At 37.9% G+C, this 20,029-nt stretch overlaps 1 protein-coding gene across 1 annotated transcript; it reads left to right on the top strand.

The window, feature by feature from the left end:
• Positions 1–827: 827 nt before the first annotated feature.
• ZNF483 (zinc finger protein 483) lies at positions 828–18,458 on the top strand. Its single transcript, XM_037798040.1, has 6 exons — positions 828–937; positions 2,657–3,213; positions 4,977–5,065; positions 6,840–6,966; positions 7,365–7,460; positions 9,407–18,458. The coding sequence occupies exons 2-6, from the start codon at positions 2,889–2,891 to the stop codon at positions 10,999–11,001; spliced, it is 2,232 nt and encodes a 743-aa protein (XP_037653968.1). The 5' UTR covers positions 828–937; positions 2,657–2,888; the 3' UTR covers positions 11,002–18,458.
• Positions 18,459–20,029: the final 1,571 nt, after the last annotated feature.

Below are 20,029 nucleotides of genomic sequence, written 5' to 3'. Positions count from 1 at the left end.
TATCTGCAAGAAACAGGAGTGGGGTGGGATAAGGTGGGATTTCAATTCAAATGAAATGGTGGGGTAGTGTCTTTGAGAAAATCTGAAGATCTGTAGGAGTGAGCCATATGGCTACCTGGGAGAGAAGTGTCTGGACCAGAAGGGCCAGGCAGGTGGGAGGGAGAGGGAAGAGGCCAGTGTGGCTGGAATAGGGAGTGGGGAAGAGGTCAGCGAGTTAATGGGTGGCCAGATCATACTGGGCCTTGAAGAGCACTGTAAAGACTCGGGATTTTACTGAGTGAAAGGGGATGCCTTTGCTGGGTTTTAAATAGGGAGGGACATCCTCTGTTTAATGTTTTTTAAACACCTCTCTAGCTGTGGTGTCGAGAACAGACAGAAGGAGGAGGAAAGGTGAAAGCAGGAACCTATTACAATAATCCCGGCGAGAGAGGGTGGTGGTTTGGGTCAAGGTGGCAGGCATGGAAGTCATAAGATTAACATTTGTTTAACTCAAGTAGCTGCATTAATTGCAGCTTGCTTTGACTGCACTGCTAATAGCTTCCTGAGATGGACTTTTCCTTTTTGGGTTTCTGGGAGGGGTATGCAGCAGGTGAGAGAAGGGGGAAGGCGTCTGAAGTAACCAAGGAGACAAAACCTCCTGGATCCAAAAACCTGAGAAGTTTCTAGGCCTCTAGGCCTCTGGCGCAGCAATAATTCTGCAGTCAAGCCCACCGGGGGCTTCCCAGGGACCATGCGCAACAGGCCGGGGTCGGAGCCTATAGAAAGCACAGGACCTTGCAGAGCGGGGCAAACGCATCCCGGGAATCGTAGTCCTGCAGCCTTGCGCAGGCGCACTGGCCCCAGCTGGCTTGCGCGCGCAGCAGCTGCGGGACCTGCTTCTGGAAGCTCACTGCGGTGGTGGTGATCGTGGTGGTCCTGGCTGCGGGTTCTGGCGCAGGTATTGGTTGTCCCAGGTTCCTAGTTTTGGGGCCGCAGCCCGGCCACGGGCTCCGAGGGTTCACCTGGGACGGGGTGGGAGTCAAGAGCAGCCGACCCGCATCGCTCTGCGTAGCGGATGCGGCTGCTTCTGTGGGAGGTGGACCCTCTGCTGAATAAAGGAGCCATCGGCTTTCCTGTATCCCTTCCCTGCCCCCAGGGTTTCTCAGCTAAGGCACTGTTAGCATTTTGGGATGGATAGTTTCTTGTAGTGTGTATGTGTCTGTCTTTCCGTGTCCCGTGCAGTGTAGCATGATTAGCAGCATCCCTGGGCTCTACCCGTTAGATGTCAGCAGCATCCCCTTTCCCCAGTCGTAACAGTCCACTATGTCTTCAGACATTGCCAAATGCCCCCCATGTTGGACAGAATCTTTCCCCCATTGAGAATCTCTGCCTGCGTCACATTTTCACCCGTCTCTGTTGTAATAAGCTACCTGGGGACTGCGACGAGTGTCTTAGTCACTGTGGAGTCCCAGGTGCCCAGCAAAACACCAGATACACGGTAGGCGCCCAGTTTTTGACAGAGGAATACGTGACGTCATGCATGCTGTATTCCGGGGTCTGTGCTCGGAGTTGGGTAATTATTGGTGTGATTATTGGAATAAGAGGAGAGAGTGAGTCTCACTTGCTGCATCCTGACACATCTCAGGTTGTACTGTCATTCCCTGGGAGCTCTGTGCACGTAGGGACCATGTCTGATCTGTCCTTGCCAGTGCCGACAGTAGTTGGTTCCCACCTCATTGCAGATGCTCAGTTTGTAGAATGGATAAGTTTGTGATACATAGGGCAGGCTCTGTGCAAAGGAGTCACAAGGAGGGGGGATCAGAGGATGCTTCATGGAAGAGTTGACAGTTGAAAGGAGTCAAGTTTTAAAGAATGAGTAAAAGTCTGGTAGGAGGGGAAATGACCCAGGTGCAAAGGATGGAAGGAGATAGAGAGTGCCTGGGAATGGGGAGATATTTCTTTATGACTGAAATGTTAGTTGGGTGTAGCTAGAGCTCAGAGTAGTGAAGTCCTCAAGGCAGGGTTTCTAGATCTTCATGCAGGCTTGTGCCTTTGAATGTAATGAAGCAGGTGGGGAAACAGTGAGGAGTTCTAAGTAGGAGGGTGATAGGATCATATTTTGCATATTATAAGGAATCCTCAGGTTATACGTGGAGATTGGATTGAAGGAGGTGAGTATCCTGTACTTAGGTAGTTTCAGTAGGGATGAAATGGAGAGGTGCTTAGGAAATTAAACCTCCAGCTAATAACTAAAGACTTAGTTATTGATTATGTGAGATGTAAGGAGGAAGGGAGATTTGAGAGCCAAATACATCAGTCTTCTGAATTAAGCATATGGTGGGAAATGTATTCACTCAAAAGAAGACAGGAGTTGTTAAACAGATTTATGACTGGATCCCCTTGTAACAATGAGCCTTTTCTGCCATGTTTTGCTTATGAGGCATAGCATTTAGTCTGAAGCAGCCATTTCCTGGAAGGGGACTTAATTACCTTTAAGTAACCTGTTGACTTTTCATGTACAAAGAAAATTATCCTTTCACTATAGTAGATTGGCAGGGCTGTTCTAGGCCTCTGAGGGTATGTGCATGTGTATAAATATCTGAACCAAACCAAGAACAATGTTTTTAGGGTTAACAACATTTGTCTCTCTTATTTAATACCTTATATTTCTTGACAGTTTCTGCAAGACCATAAACTGAATCCCTGGAGCCTATGAATTGAACTTGATGTCTTGCTGTCTGTAATGACTGTTGGTGGACAGTAATAACTGATATTCAACTAGAGTCTAAAGAGGACTAGATTCCTTCTGGTGATACCCGTGGCAAGCTGTAGTTTACTTGAACAAGGTGACAGCCGTCTTCCCAGATCCTCAGACTCTGGCTTCAAGTGAACAAGATAAGGTCCTAAGAATGGATATTCCTGGGGAGCAAGAAACTATCGTAAGAGGAGATGCTACTGACTCAGAGTCTTTAAGACAGAGGTTCAGGTGGTTTCGTTATTCAGAAGTGGATGGACCCAGAAAAGCCCTGACTCAACTCTGGGAGCTCTGCACTCAGTGGCTGAGACCAGAAATTCACACGAAAGAACAGATTTTAGAGCTTTTGGTGTTTGAGCAACTTTTGGCCATTTTGCCTGGGGAGATCAGGATTTGGGTAAAGTCCCAACATCCTGAGAGTAGTGAGGAGGTGGTGACCCTAATAGAGGATTTGACCCAAGTGCTTGAAGAAAAGGAAGGTGAGATTTACAGTTGGAGGGAGGAAATGGGAAAGATCTCCTCAAGGTGTAAAAGTAAACCCACTTAAAGAAAGTAATTGACTGCTAAACAGAAGTCTACATTTTGAAGACAAGACTGCATTTGAATTGGCTCTGCCGTTTACTGTGTGATCTTGGGCAAGCTCTGTAATCTCTTAGAACATTAATTTTTTTAATCAGTTAAAAAGGGATACCATCTTCTCCATAGTTTTAAGAGAATTAAACAAGATAAGCTGTAATACATAGTGGATGCTCAAGAAGTATTAATTTCTTTTCCTTCCCCCTTGAGCAAAAGGGGCTCTTAGGATATAAAGAAGTTATCTGTGGAAGTGTTTGGAGTCTTGAGCATAACACCTAGCTTAGGCCTCAACTTCTATCTCCAGTTTGTACAGTAACACATTTCTAGAGCAGGGTTGTCCAAAAGAACTTTCTGTGATGACAGAAATGTATTCTATACTGTTTTGAACTTCAGTTTAAGAACTTGAAATGCGGCTAGTGCAAAAAAAAGAACTGATTTTTACTTAAATTTAAGCGAAATTAATTAGTGACTACCCTATTGCATAGCCAATTCTAGAGCCTTCAAGAGGGAGAACAACTGAATTATATTTATCTTTTTATAATTACGTTATTATAAATTGTACATGTATAAAAATAAGCTGAATTAGAACATATGTATAAAATAATTATAAAATACTGATGTAAAGACTTCTAGGGTGACTACCCCTTTGAGGGAATGTCATTTAACTTTTCTAAAAACTCTTTAATGTGCTAAAAATATTTATTGCAACTTTTTTTTAGCCTATTTACCACAGGATTCACAGGACTGGTGTGACAGTCTATATTCTACCAAGAGTTCTGAGAGAGATAGGGAGGTGGTATTTACTTCCACAGATGTACTTTGTGGTCAAGCAGCAAATGGATATATCCAAACTTTAGGTCTCCTGACCCCTCCTCCCTGACTTGCCTGTCACTGGAACATCCTGCTTTTCCAAAAGTAGGGCCTCTGTTTAGAGGCCCCTGCAATCAAGAAGTTTGTAAATTGAGTCTCTAGTATTCTGTAAATTGAGAAGCTTTCCTTAAAAATAATCCCTGTTTTCTCTTTAATTACATCATTCTAATTCTTAAATTTTTTTTATTGTTTAATCAGTAAAGCTGCCTAAAATTCTTTTCAGAAGAAGATTGAGTATGATTTTTAAAAACAATTTTCCTTATTACAAGAAGAGCTATTGACATCTCAGGGCATTTAGTACATGTAATTCATATGTTCAGATTCCTAGTTTCTGTCTTTTGGAATCTGCTGGTGACCTCAGAGATGGAGCGGATTCCTGAGACTGGCTTAGTGCTTTCATTCAATAAATAATTTTGTATGTCTCTTTTGCAAGGCACTGTGCCTTGAAGAAAATACATTTTGTATGAAGAAAATACATGAATATTTGAAAGAAATAGGCTATTCGACTTTAATAAATCTTGTAAATGTATAAACACTTTGGAAAATTCTTAACTATGCAAATTAAATACATTAAAACAAGGTATATGTAGTGAAGGAGAGATGAGTTTTTGTGAACTTGAGCATTGAAAAGATTGTGGGGAAGAGGAGAAAGCCTGGGTTTTTATAGGAAACAGTATCTGTGGCTGTTCTCTCTGTTTTAGAGAGTTAGAAACATTTTTCCTGTTTATTCTGAAATTTTTCTCTAGTTTGAAGATTGCATTTGAAAGACTAGATTTTTTTTTTTTTCCTTTTCTAGATCAGTTCTCTCAAGACTCTGCCACTTCCCAAGAGGGGAACCTAGAAGAAGATAAAATGGTTGCTGTTCTTCCAAATGCTGAGTCCCGGGTAAGTTTCCTTCACTTGTTTTCGCCCTTTAGTGAACACTTTGAGCTCCTACAGAGTGGTATAAAGATAAAAAAAAAAAATAAACTAGTCTCCCTTTCAAGGAACTACACTTTGTTGTTCACATGCTGTTTTTTATTTTGGTTCCCAGAATATGTCACAAGTCTGACTATAGTAACAAAAAAAATTACTTACTAAAATTCAACATTTATTCCTGATAACATAAATGAAAACAGAATTATACTTCCTTAACAAGACAAAGAATATTTGTAGCTGGTTAATGTCAGAAAATAAAAAGCAGTCCTTACACTTCCTTAACAAGACAAAGAATATTTGTAGCTGGTTAATGTCAGAAAATAAAAAGCAGTCCTTACAGTGTCAGTTTCAGTAAACAGAAAAGGATGTCTAATCTGACTGCTATTAATCAGAATTATATGAATGTTCTACCCAATTATTTTTCTTATAAGAAAGAAATGAGATATAAGTATTGGTATGAAAGAAGCATGTTATTTGTAGATAATTACTGTCTATTTGGAAAACATCAGAATCAGCTGAGCAAGTACTAAAACTCATATAATAGTTTAGAAAAGCAGCTGGTTACAAATCAATACGTTCCCTATATACCAATATTATATAAATATTGGTATTATATACCAGTAATTGCCGGTTAGGAAAATGTTTCTATTCATAATAAGGAATAATAATGCTGTGGTAGACATACAAAATATGTCTACATCCTAAAAACTGCAACCTGTGAATTTTATCTTATTTGGAAAAAGGGTCTTTGTGTATGTGATTAAGGATTTTGAGCAGAGGAGGTGATCCTGGATTATCTCAGTGGGTCATAAATGCTATCCCAAGTATCCTTATAAAAGAGAGGGGAAGGAGATTGGACACATACACTTGGATGAGAAGGCCTTGTGAAGACAGAAGCAGAGGTTGAAGTGACCTAGCCACAAACCAAACAACCCCAAGAAATGCTAGCAGCCATCAGAAGCTAGAAGAGGCAAAGAACGGAATGTTCCCAGAGCCCCCAAAGGGAGTGCGGCTGACCTACACCTCGATTTTGAACTTCCAGCCTCTAGAAATTTGAGAGAATAAATTTCTATTGTTCTAAACCACCAAGGTTGTAATTTGTTATAGCACCTGGGAAACTAATACAAGTGCCAGTAGCCAGTGTGCTATACTGCATCTTGAAATGCCATGCAGATGATGCTATAGGAGGTGTATTTTAATTAGTATGCTGTTTGTAATTATGTAGAAATTGCCAGTGTGAGTATATGTTACTGAATACAGATTCTGTTTGGTTGTAATAGATACTAATTGTTATGTTTAGCCAACTGGAAATTAATATTTGAAATGTTGCTGATATTACTCTTATGTATTTAATTATTACCTGTGGTTAACTTACATTAATTTTATGAATTTGGTCTTCAGGAAAGTAAATTGTGCCCTTCATTTAATATTTTTCTCTTAATCCTTCATTTAATATTTTTTTCTTAATTGTCTAGATGAACTTGTTCAATGTTAGACCTTCCAGATGATCCTTGGACAGCATTTCACAGCAGGGACTGAATGAGAGAAGCAAGGATTGCATCATACCCTTGTTCAGTATCACTTGTAATAGTCATATAAGAGTTATCCTGTACTTGCTTTGGAATTCTTAAAAAACTTGAATACTGTCAAACCATTACTTTATATCCTGACTGTTTCTCTGAATCCTTAGGGTCTATTTGGGGGATAATCTAATGCAAAGGGTCTATGTTTGGTGTTCTAGGAATCTTTGTCATTCAAGGATGTGGCTGTGAACTTTACCAGAGGAGAGTGGAAGAGGCTGGAGCCTTTTCAAAAAGAGTTATATAAGGAAGTGCAAGTGGAGAACTTTAGGAACCTAGAATTTCTGGGTAAAGACATCTCTTCATGATCTAACACCTAAGCTGGGTATTTTTTCTCCCCACTATTGAAAGATAAGTGCTATATGAAGTACTTTACTTTTGTTTTGGCATGCAGAGACTGAGATAACAATCCCTAAAATTGGATCCTTAAAATATACTTTTCTGTCATGTTTCCTTCAAAGAGGAGTCTTTGCTTCATTGACCTGGAAATGTGAAGCACCATTTTGCTGTCAATGAGGTCATACTTTCCCCCATTTTCTCTTCAAATTCCAGTATTGATGCATCTGAACTTAACAGTTATCTTCTATCTTCCCTAAAGAACCAGAGACCATGTATGAATAAATGTTGGGAAGTCTTTGATCTATGCATTAACAACCATTTTCCTCTTTTTTTTCCTTCATGAGAAGGCTTTCCAGTTTCCCGACTAGATTTGATTTCCCAGCTAATGTGGGTTGAAATACCATGGCTGCTAGAAAAAGAAATCTCAAAAGGCTCCAGATCAGGTGAGTTGGTGAAAAGTAGACAAGAAATTAAAACAGGTCAGATGGCAAAAGCCTTTGAAATGTTGGATGGATATAAAGATACAAGATGTAAAGGTGATTAGATTATAGTCCTTTTCTTCCCAGAATATTCATTTTAATGGGGAGACTGTTAATTTAGGTCCTCTGAGAAGTAGATGCCAAGACAAGATTGGACATGAAGGAGATTTATTGGAGAAAATTCTGGTGAGGGAAAATGGGTAGAGAGCCAGAAGGTGCTGGGAGAGCTATCTGAGCCTCATGCAGGTCTGAGCCCTGGAAATGAGAGAGGGAAAGAAAGTAATTTGGGAAAAAAGAGGGCAGTGCAGTTCTAAGAAAGTTCGGAGAAGGCCAAAAGGGAGTCCTCAAGCCAGTCCTCCATCAGAGGAGTCCTTTTCTTCTAAGGAGTGGGCCTGCCTCAGTATCCCTGCTGTACTCAGTCAGTGGCTTGGAGCAGCTTGTGGGAAAGTGGCCTCAGTGTGAAGGCTGCTATTCCTAACAGCAGTAGGGGCTGTCCTAATCTCCTTGCAGGAGGAGGTCTGAGAGGCACATTTTCATGGATGCCATAGAGACAGATATCAAAACAGTGTAGTAATGTGACGGGTTCTCTAATAATGGCATGTGCAAGGAACTATGAGAATATATAGGAGCAGAGACTTGATTAGCATTTTAAAAAATTTTTTGTTCCGGTAACACTTGTACAACTTAACATTTCCCATTTTAACTACTTTCAAGTATATCATTCAGTGGTGTTAATTACATTCACAATATTGTGTTACCATCATCACCATCCATTACCAAATCTTTTCCATCATGCCAAACAGAAACTCTGGACCCATGAAGCATTAATTCCCCATTTCCCACCCACCCCTGCTCCTGATGCCTTGCAGTCTGCTTTTTGTCTCTATGAGTTTACATATTCTGGTTATTTCATATAAGTGAGATCATGCAGTATTTGTCCTTTTGTGTCTGGCTTATTTCACTCATCATAATACGTTTTATCCATAATAAGTTTTATCCATGTTGTGGCATGTATCAGAACATCATTCCTTTTTACAGCTAATCATATTCCATTGTATGTATATACCACATTTTGTTTATCCAGTCATCCCATTGATGGACAACTTGGGTTGCCTCTACCTTTGGCTATTATAAATAATACTGCTATTATTTGTCCGAGTCCCTGCTTTCAGTTCTTTTGGGTATACACCTAGAAGTGGGATTACTGGGTCATATGGTAATTCTGTTGTTTGAATGACATTTGAGTCCAGTCTTGAAGGATAAATAGGAATTCACCCAGTGGACCAACTTCCTTTATTGAATACAGGAAATACTCAATTTGTCATTTCTTTTAGAGCATAAGCCCAGACGTGAATTCAAGGTATCCATTATTATGGTATAGCAATCAAGGACATGCACAGGTTAAATATCTGGTTCTATCACTTAATGCACATGATTTGGTCAAGGTACTTACTCTCTATGTGCCTGGTTGTCACATCCATAAATCAGGGATAAAAGTAGGACCTACTTCCTAGGGTTCTCATGAAGATTAAATTAAATAAAGCAAGTAAAGTGCTTGGCATGGGGCCTGACATTTGGTAAGCAATCAGTAAATGTTTCTGCTATTATTATTATTATTGTTTAGAAAGATAAATGTTTGGATATAGAACCTGTTGGAACTTATTACAGTAACTCAAAACTTGTCTTAGAATTTTCATCTCTCTATAAAGCTCAAACTTTTCATCTTCCTCAATATTTTCCCTAACACCTTTTGTTTCCCTATATCTCCTGTGTTACGAAGCTTGATTTGAGACCTGTCCAAGCCATATTCTTTATTGGTTGTTATTTAACATCTGTATTCCCATTTCAGCCCCAACACAGCAACTTCCTTTACTGCATACAAGAAGTATTCAATTTGTCATTTCTTTTAGAGCATGAGCCCAGACGTGAATTGAAGGAATCCATTCCAAATCATGATATTTTAATGGAAGAATCGTCTCTAGATAAGATAATAGAAAGATACCTCAGAGATGATCCTTACAACTTGATGGAAGAATCCTGCAGATTAGAGAAGGGTCGTAGCAATCAGGAAGATTCACAAGTAGCAGTCACACAAAAGAAAACTCGTGGGAGAGGTAGTAAGGGTGAGGAATTTGGTGGGAGCCGCAGTGTGAGGTCAGTCCTTGACCCGGAAAAGAATGCCTTTGGAAAGAATTTCAGACAGACTTCAGACATAATTAAACATCTGAGAGTCTACTTAAGGAAAAAGGCTCGGAGGTATAATGAATGCAAGAAATCCTTCAGTTTCCACTCAGACCTTGTTCCGAACCGCAAAGAACACACTGGAGAAAAACCACGGAAACGTAAAGAAGGTAGGAAAGTCTTAAGTCACTCTTCATCTCATATTCAACATCAGAAACACCAGAAAATCCGTTTGGGGAATAAATCCAAGACGTGCAGTAACTGTGGAATAGACTTTACTCAAATCTCCTCTAAGAGAATGGCTGATGGAAAAAATTTCACCATTTGTGATAAATGCTGGAAAGCGTTACATAAAGATTCAACCTTGAATAAAGATGAGAGAACTGAGACTGAAGAAAAAACCCATAAATGTAGTAAATGTGGAAAAGCCTTTGGCTATAGTGCTTCACTCACTAAACATCAGAGGATTCATACTGGGGAAAAACCCTATATGTGTAATGAATGTGGAAAAGCTTTCAGTGACAGTTCATCCCTCACACCACACCACAGAACTCATAGTGGAGAGAAACCCTTCAAATGTGATGATTGTGGAAAAGGTTTCACCCTAAGTGCCCACCTCATTAAACACCAGAGAGTTCATACTGGAGAAAAACCCTATAAATGTAAGGAATGTGGGAGACCCTTCAGTGACAGTTCGTCTCTTATTCAACATCAGCGAATTCATACTGGAGAGAAACCCTACACGTGTAACAATTGTGGAAAATCCTTCAGTCATAGCTCTTCTCTTTCCAAGCATCAGAGAATTCATACTGGAGAGAAACCCTATAAATGTGGCGAATGTGGAAAAGCCTTTAGACAGAATTCTTGCCTTACTCGACATCAGAGAATTCATACTGGAGAAAAACCATACTTGTGTAATGATTGTGGGATGACTTTTAGCCATTTTACATCAGTTATTTATCATCAAAGACTTCATTCAGGAGAAAAACCCTACAAATGTAACCAATGTGAGAAAGCTTTCCCCACGCATTCACTCCTTAGTCGTCATCAGAGAATTCATACTGGTGTAAAACCTTATAAATGTAAAGAATGTGGGAAATCCTTCAGTCAGAGTTCATCGCTTAACGAGCATCACCGAATTCACACTGGAGAGAAACCGTATGAATGTGACTATTGTGGTGCAACCTTTAGTCGAAGCTCAATCCTTGTAGAACACCTAAAGATTCATACCGGAAGGAGAGAGTATGAATGTAATGAATGTGAGAAGACGTTTAAGAGTAATTCAGGCCTCATCAGACATCGAGGATTTCACTCTGGAGAGTAATTCTGGGAATATAATAAAGTGTGTGGGGGAGGAGGGAAGCGGGGGATTTAGTCAAAATTGCCCCGTACTGAAAATCCAGGATATAAACTCATTGATCACTAGCTACAACTTTGATGGGTTGGCAGCTAGGAAAAATATTATTTTTCTCATTCATCTTTCTTCTTTGTAAGGATGTCAACTACTAGTAGATAGTAATCAAGGTTGGTAAAGTCATTGGAAAGTAAGGAAAGTAGTATGAAATGTGAAATGATTCTAAAGGATCAAGCTTAAACTTAAAAAGGGGGGAGGGGCACAAAGGACCCAATCTCTTTACTTCAGAGGATTTCCCTCTCTTGTAGCTCCCCTTCCACTACCATGTAGTAGAATGGAAAGAGCACTTGGCTGGATCAAATAACTTAGGGTCTGCCCCAGCTTACTGTCCAATTCTGTTTTATATGATATTGGACAGATCATTTGATTCTTCTGAATTTCAGTTTCTTTACCAGTAAAATGAATGTGTTGGATTAATGATTTCTAAGTTTCTTTCTCTTTTTTGATACTTTTTGAAGCTGTGAAAATCAGTTACCTACTTTTGATTCATTGGAACTTTCAAGTTTGTCTGGTAGGAAATCATTCCTATTTAGGATGCTGGACTTCTGGCCTGGTGAGATTGAAGTATACTTTTTTAATAGTTGAAGCAGGGATCCTTAGAATGCTATATATAGGAACAGGTCAGTTCAGCTCAAACAAGTTTGCCTTCAGGGAATGTTTCAGTTGGACAAAGCACCTCTTTTCCTCTGGGCGTTGGCTCGATTGGGAATCCAGGGAGCTTCCACTTGAACCATCTCAGCCATGAGAGTAATAGTCTTAGGAAAATAGATTTGGGGGATGGGGGGTGAGGTGTTGAAAGCAGAGAGCTGTTCTGGATGGCTTCTCTTTTGCAGAAATAGAATTCTATATTTTTAAAATCATACTTTTGTCTGTATCAGGTACAGTTTTCCTGAAACTGGAGAGTGAACATTCCATATGGCAGTGGTCACAAGCTGTCAGCCTGTTGCCATACTGGGGTCTTAGATATGTTTTAGTTGGCCTGCAAGGTGGGGTTTGTGTGCAGGTGTGAGTGGGTGGATTTAGTTGCCACCATTTGAAAATTAGGAAATTTCTTTTTCTTTTTTTTTTAAATAGGGCTTGTCTTGGAAGATTATAAGAACTGACAACACTGGACTCATTTCTGTGGGGCAGTCAGCTGGTCTTTGGTAGTAGCTCCCACCTTTAGATGGGGAATGTACTCTCCTGCTTGCCGAATTCTCTCATTTATATAACCTAACTTGCCCATTGTAGGTACTTGATATTATGATTGCCTTACCATATAGAGAATATATGTCCTAAAATCTATCAAGACACCCCACTGACAGTAAAAAAAATTCAGGAAAAGAATGTAAAAATGATGCAGAATAGATTTTCAGTTGTGAAATTAGATTTCAAAGGACTGGAGTATGCTGGTATTGATGGATTGATTGTTCTTCATGTATTTCAAATATGGAGTCTGAATAATAATTTCTAAATGAAAAAGAAACTAGACCCTGAGTGATAGGTTTGGGTCTCAGGTCATAGAGTTCTGGAGGAACCCCACTGACTTGATACTGGTACAGAAATAAGTTCCTAAAGTTGAAATTTGAGATGGCTCCTATAAAAGAGGACTAAACCAGAAAACTCCAGACTTATGGAAGTGAAGAGATCCTTAGTGTTGGTCTCAGACTCAGCAATATTTGCTGTGATTTAACGGGTTTGAGTTTGCAATGCTACCTCTGGAGGTTTTGGTTTCTCCTGTGTGCCTCCCTCCCTCCCTCCACACCTCCCCCCTTACTAGAACAAAGCCTGCAATTCAGATAGATGCTGTGTGATAAATTAATCTGTATAGTTACTGCTAAATGGACGAATCGGACACATTCTAGCCAGGAAAAAAATACAGCTTGTGACAGTCTTTCACCTGGTTTAAGTTTTGTTATACAAGGATTTAATTTATGGCACAAATTTAAAAAAATGTCAAGTTACTTGTTCCAGAATGTTTAACTAGTTAGGCTCCTCAGCTTTCATAGGAGGATGTTTTAACCAATATCAGTTGATAATCTGGAGCATAAACCTTTTTTTTTTTCCTACAACTTTATTGAGGTATAAAGTATACATAAAATTCATCTCAAAGTGTACAATTCAGTAGATTTTAGTAAATTTACGGAGGTGTGCATCCATCACCATAAACCAGTTTTAGAATATTTCATCACCCCAATAAGATTCTGTCCATTTACAATTAATGCCCGTTCCCATCCCCAACCTCAGGTGACCATAAATCAATGTACTTTCTGTCTCTGTAGAGAGTTGTTCTTTCAGGACATCTTGTATAGGTGGTATTGTACAATATGTGGTCTTTTGTTTCTGGCTGTTTTCACTTAACATGTCTTTGAGGTTCATCCATGTTGTAGCATGTGGCATTGTTCCTTTTTTATCACTGAATAGTATTCCATTATATGGATATCCCATATTTTGCCTCCCTTTATCAGTTGGGAGATATTTGAGTTGTTTCCAGTTTTCTGGCTGTTATAAATGATACTGTTTTGAGTATTAGTCTGCAAGTCTTTGTGTGGACAAATGTTTTCATTTTTCTTAGGTAGATACATATGAGTGCAGTTGCTGGATGATGAGGTAAATTTTTGTTTAACTTTTTAAAAAAATTGTCTAATTGTTTTCCAAAGTGACTGTATCATTTTACATTCCCATCGCAATGTTTGAGGGTCTTTGTTGCTCCACACAGACGATATTAAGATTGAAAAATGGGATATAACCATCTGTATGTATACTTATACATGCAACTTTAAATCACTCAATTGAAAAAAATTTAAAACTGATAGTTTTCTAGGAAAACATAAATGATCAAAATCGACTTTAAAATAGGTAGACATGTGAATAGAATACTATCAGAAGAAATTGAAAGGGTCGTCAAAGATGGGATACTATGGCATCCTTTCTCCACCCCAACCCTCCCAAAAGGCACCAGACCCAGATGGTTTTCTGGGCGAGCTTTACCAAACCATTATACAACAGATAATTTGTATATTATGAAAACTATTTGAGAGCATTATAAAAGAATAAAATGAGTCCCCTTTCATTTTAAGAAGCTAGCAAAACCTGATAAAGATGATATGACAATATAGATTGGCCTTATTTACAAATATATATGCCATAAGAGTCTTCTCTGAAACAAAAAAGTTAAATCTAATTCTACAATGTAATAAAAGAATAATTGTTTTCAGTAGGGTTTATTTCAGGAATTCATGGGTAGTTCAACATCAGGAAATATTTCAGTATAACCCACAACCACCCCAACTAAAGTAATGTATAACACTGTTATGTCACACTTTTATTTCTTTATGGGATTGTCAAAGATACTAGGCTTTGTTTTGCTTATGATTTACACGTGCTAGAGTTTACTTTATTTGATCAGTATTCAAACAGTTGTTTAAGTAGAGAGTGCATTAAAACAGTTGTTAAGTAGAGCGTATGTAATGGAAAATGCTCTCATAGCAAACAAGGTAGACAGGTTTTACAGTAAAGTAAAACCTAGTCTAGTAAAAGTAAGCTTTGGTGAGTTTTTTGTTTAGAATTCCAAATAAGTTTGATGTCCCATGCAAGCAACACATGTACTGTGGATAAGCAGCGACATTTCTTTGAAAACTCATGAGGTTCTTTTCACCACTCTTACCTTTTAACAAGCCTAACAGAAGTTTAGCCAGAACAATTTTTTTTTAAATTGTGCTTTACCTGAGTCAGGCTTGGGAACACAGAATTGCATCATGCTTAGCATTTTCTGAAATTTTCTTTGTTTGTTTGTAGTTTTTTCTTAACATTCTAGGATATAAGCTTCGTAGGAGTAGTGATCTTGTCGATCTTTTTTTTTTCACACTGTGATCCCATCTCCTACCATGGTACCTAGCACTAAGCAGGCATTCAATAAATATTTGTTGAATGACTGAATAATATATTAAAAGAGAGAAAAAAAGATAGCAATGAAAATATATTTGATGGAAATGAAATCATTTTTGTTATTAAAAACAAGTCTTAATAAATTAAGGATAGAAGAAAACTTTTTTAACTTGTTAAGATGAAAAATGTTAGAAAAAATATTAATAGATGAGTAAAAAATTCTAGCTTGTAAATAATTTTTCCTCAGATTTTTGAATATTTTTACTTTCAAATAATTGCTTTTGAGAAATCTAGTGCCATTCTAATTTCTGAACAGTTGTATGTAACCTGTTCCCCCACCCCCACTTAGGGTGCCTTTGTGATTGTCTATCTATGATATTCTGAAATATTTCTCTGCTGTTTCTTTTTCTTTTTTTTCCTCTCCTGTTTCTTGATGTAGGTATTTTTTGTATTCATTGTATTGGGAATTCATTGGGCCCTTTTTATGGGGAGTCTCATATCCCTCAATTCTGGGAAATTCTTTGGTACAATTTGCCTAATAGTTTCATCTTCATTTTCTCTATTCTTTTCATCATCATTCTTTGTCAGATGTTGGACCTCCTTAGGTTGATCCTCTAAGTTTTTAATCTTTTCCTTCTTATTTTTCATGTCTTTGACTTTTATCCTACTTTCTGGGAGACTTCTTTGACTTTATCTTCCAACTCTACTGTTAGATGTTTTGAATGTTTTATTTTCTGTTCTCATATTTTTATTCGTAAGTGAATTTTCTGGTTCTCAGGTTATTCCTTTTTTTTTCTTCTTTATAATATCCTGGATTGCTTCATGGATGAAATACTTTCTTTCTCGGAGGTTGTTAATTATAGAATCTGAAGTTTTATTTCCTTCCTGTGTCACTAGTGTTTCCTCTGAGTTGTTTCTACCTGTTTTCTGTCTTTCACTTTGGAAGACTTCCTCAAACCTCTGGTGATTCTTGACTTATCTTCATCTTTAAAAGGCTCATCAGAGGTGTTTTCCTTAGTGCAGCACTGTCCTATAGAAACATGTGAGTCACATATGTCATTTTAAATTTTCTGGTAGCCACATTAATGTGTAAAAGAAAACAGGTGAAATCAATATATTTTATTTAACACAGTATATCCAAAATATCATTTCAACAAGTAATCCATATAAAAATTATTTAATTTTATTGTGCTAAATCTTCCAGTTCTAGTGTATGTTTTACACTTATGGCCCATCTTAAACACAAAAATTTCACCTGAAATACTTGATCCATAATTAGAGTCATAAAATTTAAAGTTGGAAAAGTAGATTCACATAGTTGTTGCAAACATGCTTTGTTGTTTTTCCTAACTTATTTAAAAGTTTTCCAATAAGTGAATCAAGTATCAAAAAACTTTCTTTTGATGTTTGTATTCACTTTGACAAAACTGTTCCATCTTTTTGTTAGAAGAATTGATTTGATGTTGAAGCAAAAGTATGTCAGTCTCAAAACTTCATTTAAGTTAAGTAAATTCACTAGCTCTTGTGTCAACTCAGTAGTATCAACTCATTAAATTCAAAGAGGTATTGCATAAATGGAAAAAAAACTGAATTTACCAACATTAATAAGACATTCTTCAAAATTTTTTGTAGTTTTTACAGCCAGTTTACTCAGTGCTGTTGATTACAAGTGAAATCTTATGCATATTGATTCATGTTAGAAAAATATGTAAAACCATTATTATTTGTATTTTGAAAGGTTTCAGTTTCAATATAAATTCTTATAGCTGTCTAGCTAAGTCACAAATAAGTTTTTTCCTTTTCTTGAAGCTTCAAATTTAGCTTATTCATACGCAGTGTGATATAAGGGAGAAAAATCACACTGCCGTGTTTTGTCTTTGATTAGTGAATATTTGACAAACATTACTTTTGTTTCAAGAAAGTCTTGATTTGGAATTACTAGTACCAGAAATCTTTGTAGCACACTGCATGAATCAACCAAGACGACTTGATAAAGAACACAAGATCATTAGATTCATTGTCTTCTATTTCAGCAGTTTGTTTTACTGACAATGATTATTTCCTAGCATTTGCATGTATATACTGAACAATTTTAATATCTGTATCCAAGATACCTTTCTTGGAGTCTGCTTCAGAAAAATGAGCATAGATATTTTCAATATGCATCATACATTGAAACAAAGCAAGGAGGAAAAGAAACATCATTCTCTTGCTTTAAAATTCTAATACTCCTGGGCTTTTGACCTAATATAGCTGGAGTCCTGTCCTCATGACAGAGACTAATATTTCTATCTCTATCTCTATCAGAAGTTCTTTGACAGATGTAAAAGTGTCAAAAATATCTATACCACAAGTTTGAGTTTTTAAGGTTACAAATTGACAACACTTCTTTGTAATACAAATTTGAGTACTCTTGGAGACAGCATACCCATGTTTTCACTGGGCATTGTCTCCTGTAATACACATGACCAGTCTACAGCTAAAAAAAATACTTGCAATTTTTCAAATTTTATTAGAAAAATCTTGTATTCTGTGAGAAAAATTATTTGGTGACTTGATTGAAATTTTCACTTTTTGTAAAATATCTTGTTTTTTTCTCATAATTTTCTAATTAAATTACCATAACTAAAATGATAATTCTTTTTTTTAACCATCTCTTTATCTGAGGTTCTCTCTTGTGCAAGAATTCAAGCTGTTTTATAGCTGGTCAAATTTACAGGCTCAGATCCTGTTAAAAATTGTCTGTTTTTTGTTGGAAATTTCTCATTTCAGATGATTAATTTTTCATTGATTCTTTTTTGACTGTTAGGAGAAACTTATCAAAGTCACTAGGTCATTGCTGAAAAACGACATAAATACTAAATATTGTCTTAAATACTGCCTACTTTATTATCTTTAATACTTTTTTACACCATAACCAGCTATTTCACTTTGCTGTGCTGTAGTAAATTGCAGTTGCCATTCCTTGTGAAGTTTGTGCTGTGCCCTCTTCCATTTGCTTTTTTGTTTACTATTCGGTTGTAATACTAGCATCTGTATTTACACACATTTCAGTATGCTTCCATCAAAAATTTAAATATTTGTATTTTCTAACCTAGAAAAAGTTATTTTGTAATTAAAATAGTAATTCCATTTATGTCTATGATTTACCTAGGTATCACTGTAACATACGCTGTCTGCATATGGACACTCTAACTTGTGCTATGTGCATAAAATACCCAAGTAAACACATTGCAATGTTCCTTCAATGCGTAGAAAAAAATCTTCTAATCTGCATCATATCTGCTGATACTGACTAGATTGGTGATGTGCTTATGTGTAATACTAGAAACAATGCACGCGCCTGTACAAGCATTACAACACAACAATATTCTGTGTGATACAGTGGTTAAAGTGAATAGTACTTATATCAAAACAATAAAGTTGCATTTAATGGGAAAAATTTTTTACTCTGCCTCAGTTTTTAAAATTTTTAAATGTGGCACTATTCACTTTTCAGGTTCTCAGTGGCCTCGAGTGGCCACTGGCCCCCATGTTGGATGGTGCAGACTTAGAGTAAGCGATGCTAGCTACAGACAACACAACAAATCGAAGTGGTTTAATACAATAAAAGTTTGGTTTCCAGGCAGCTATCCAATATTTTGTAGTTATGCCTTCTGGAACATGTGCCCTCCAAGGTCCCAGAGGCAGGGCGAGTGACGACTGGAAGATTGTACAGTGCTTTTAAGCACTGGCCTGGAAACAACTTGAACTGCGGATCCTAAACTAGGTGTCGAGGTACTTCAGAGAACTCACAGAGGCTTCTCAGAATTTTAGACTTTTAAGACAAACCTAACTGTAACTATGAGACACAACACAAACAACTAGTATGTTGTTTGGACCTAACTACTTACACGCATGTTAGATTTTTCTTTTGGCCTAGTGGCACTGTGAAAAAATTATAGAGGTACTAAGGATGCTGTGACCAATAAAGTTCGGGAAACTCTGGCTTAGAAATCTGTCACATGGCCCCATCCGGACTGCAAGGGAGGCTGGGAAATGTAGTCCACCTCATGATGCTGAGCATCATGATGCCACAGTCTGTCCATCTGAACCCTACACCCTTTCCTTCTTTCCACACATAGAATGTTCTTTATCTCCCCATGGGAGACTATCAAGAGTCTGCTGTGGTCACTGTTTCCAAGTGAAAGTCCAGGATCTCTGGGTTAGTAGCTTTGAGAACCTGGGAACATCAGGTCAGTTTGTGGGCTTCACAGGAGGGTAACTGGATGGTCTGGCTTTTGCCTTTGGGACCACAAACGTCAGTGTCTGTAAGTATTTCTTGGAGCAGTGCAATTTTTTCAGAAGGATCTGTAGTTTCTCCAGAGAAGGATCTCCTAACCTGCCTGGTGGATATATGCCTGGCTACCATTATTCCAGAGTAGGAGAGAGAAAGCTGCATGGTGGGATGGGAGGTGGACTTCACCCCAATTACACAGACTTAAATCTCCTGTTCTCAGTTGGACGTCTCACCTCCACTTCCCCCAGGCCCAGTATTTCCAACAGAGAAGCCACTCAGGTTCTATTTTGTGAAAGATTATACCTCTCATTTCTTTTGGGGGTTGTGGAGGGATGGATAGTCACCTGGCCAAACAAGGTAGGAGTGACATCTTGGACTCAGTTGCTCTTTGTGCGTATTCCCAAGCACTGTCTCTCTTCAGCACCTAATTTCTTCTCCACTTCAGAGTACCTGATGCCTCCACCTCCTAAGTCTTCCCAGATTTCTGTGGGGATCTCTATTTGCCCCTCATTAGCGCCCTTTAGGAGCCAGCTGTGCCTTTATCTGCTGCGCCAAGTCAATAAAACACCTCAATATGTGCCTTCATATATTATTTTGGGGGTTACAAGTACCTTTTAATTTTTTATAACATCTTTATGGATGTATAAGTCATATATCATAAAGTTCACTCTTGTAATATACACAATTCAGTGGTTTTTAGTATATTAACAAAATTGTGTAACCATTACCGCTAACTGAGGAACATTTTCATCACCCCCAAAAGAAACCCTGTACCCCTTGGGAGTCACTCCC

The sequence above is a fragment of the Choloepus didactylus genome, chromosome 10 (genome assembly GCF_015220235.1).
Source record: "Choloepus didactylus isolate mChoDid1 chromosome 10, mChoDid1.pri, whole genome shotgun sequence".
Lineage (NCBI taxonomy): Eukaryota > Metazoa > Chordata > Mammalia > Pilosa > Megalonychidae > Choloepus > Choloepus didactylus.
The sequence above is the reverse complement of the archived record's forward strand: the minus strand, read 5'-3'. Positions and strand labels throughout refer to the sequence as shown.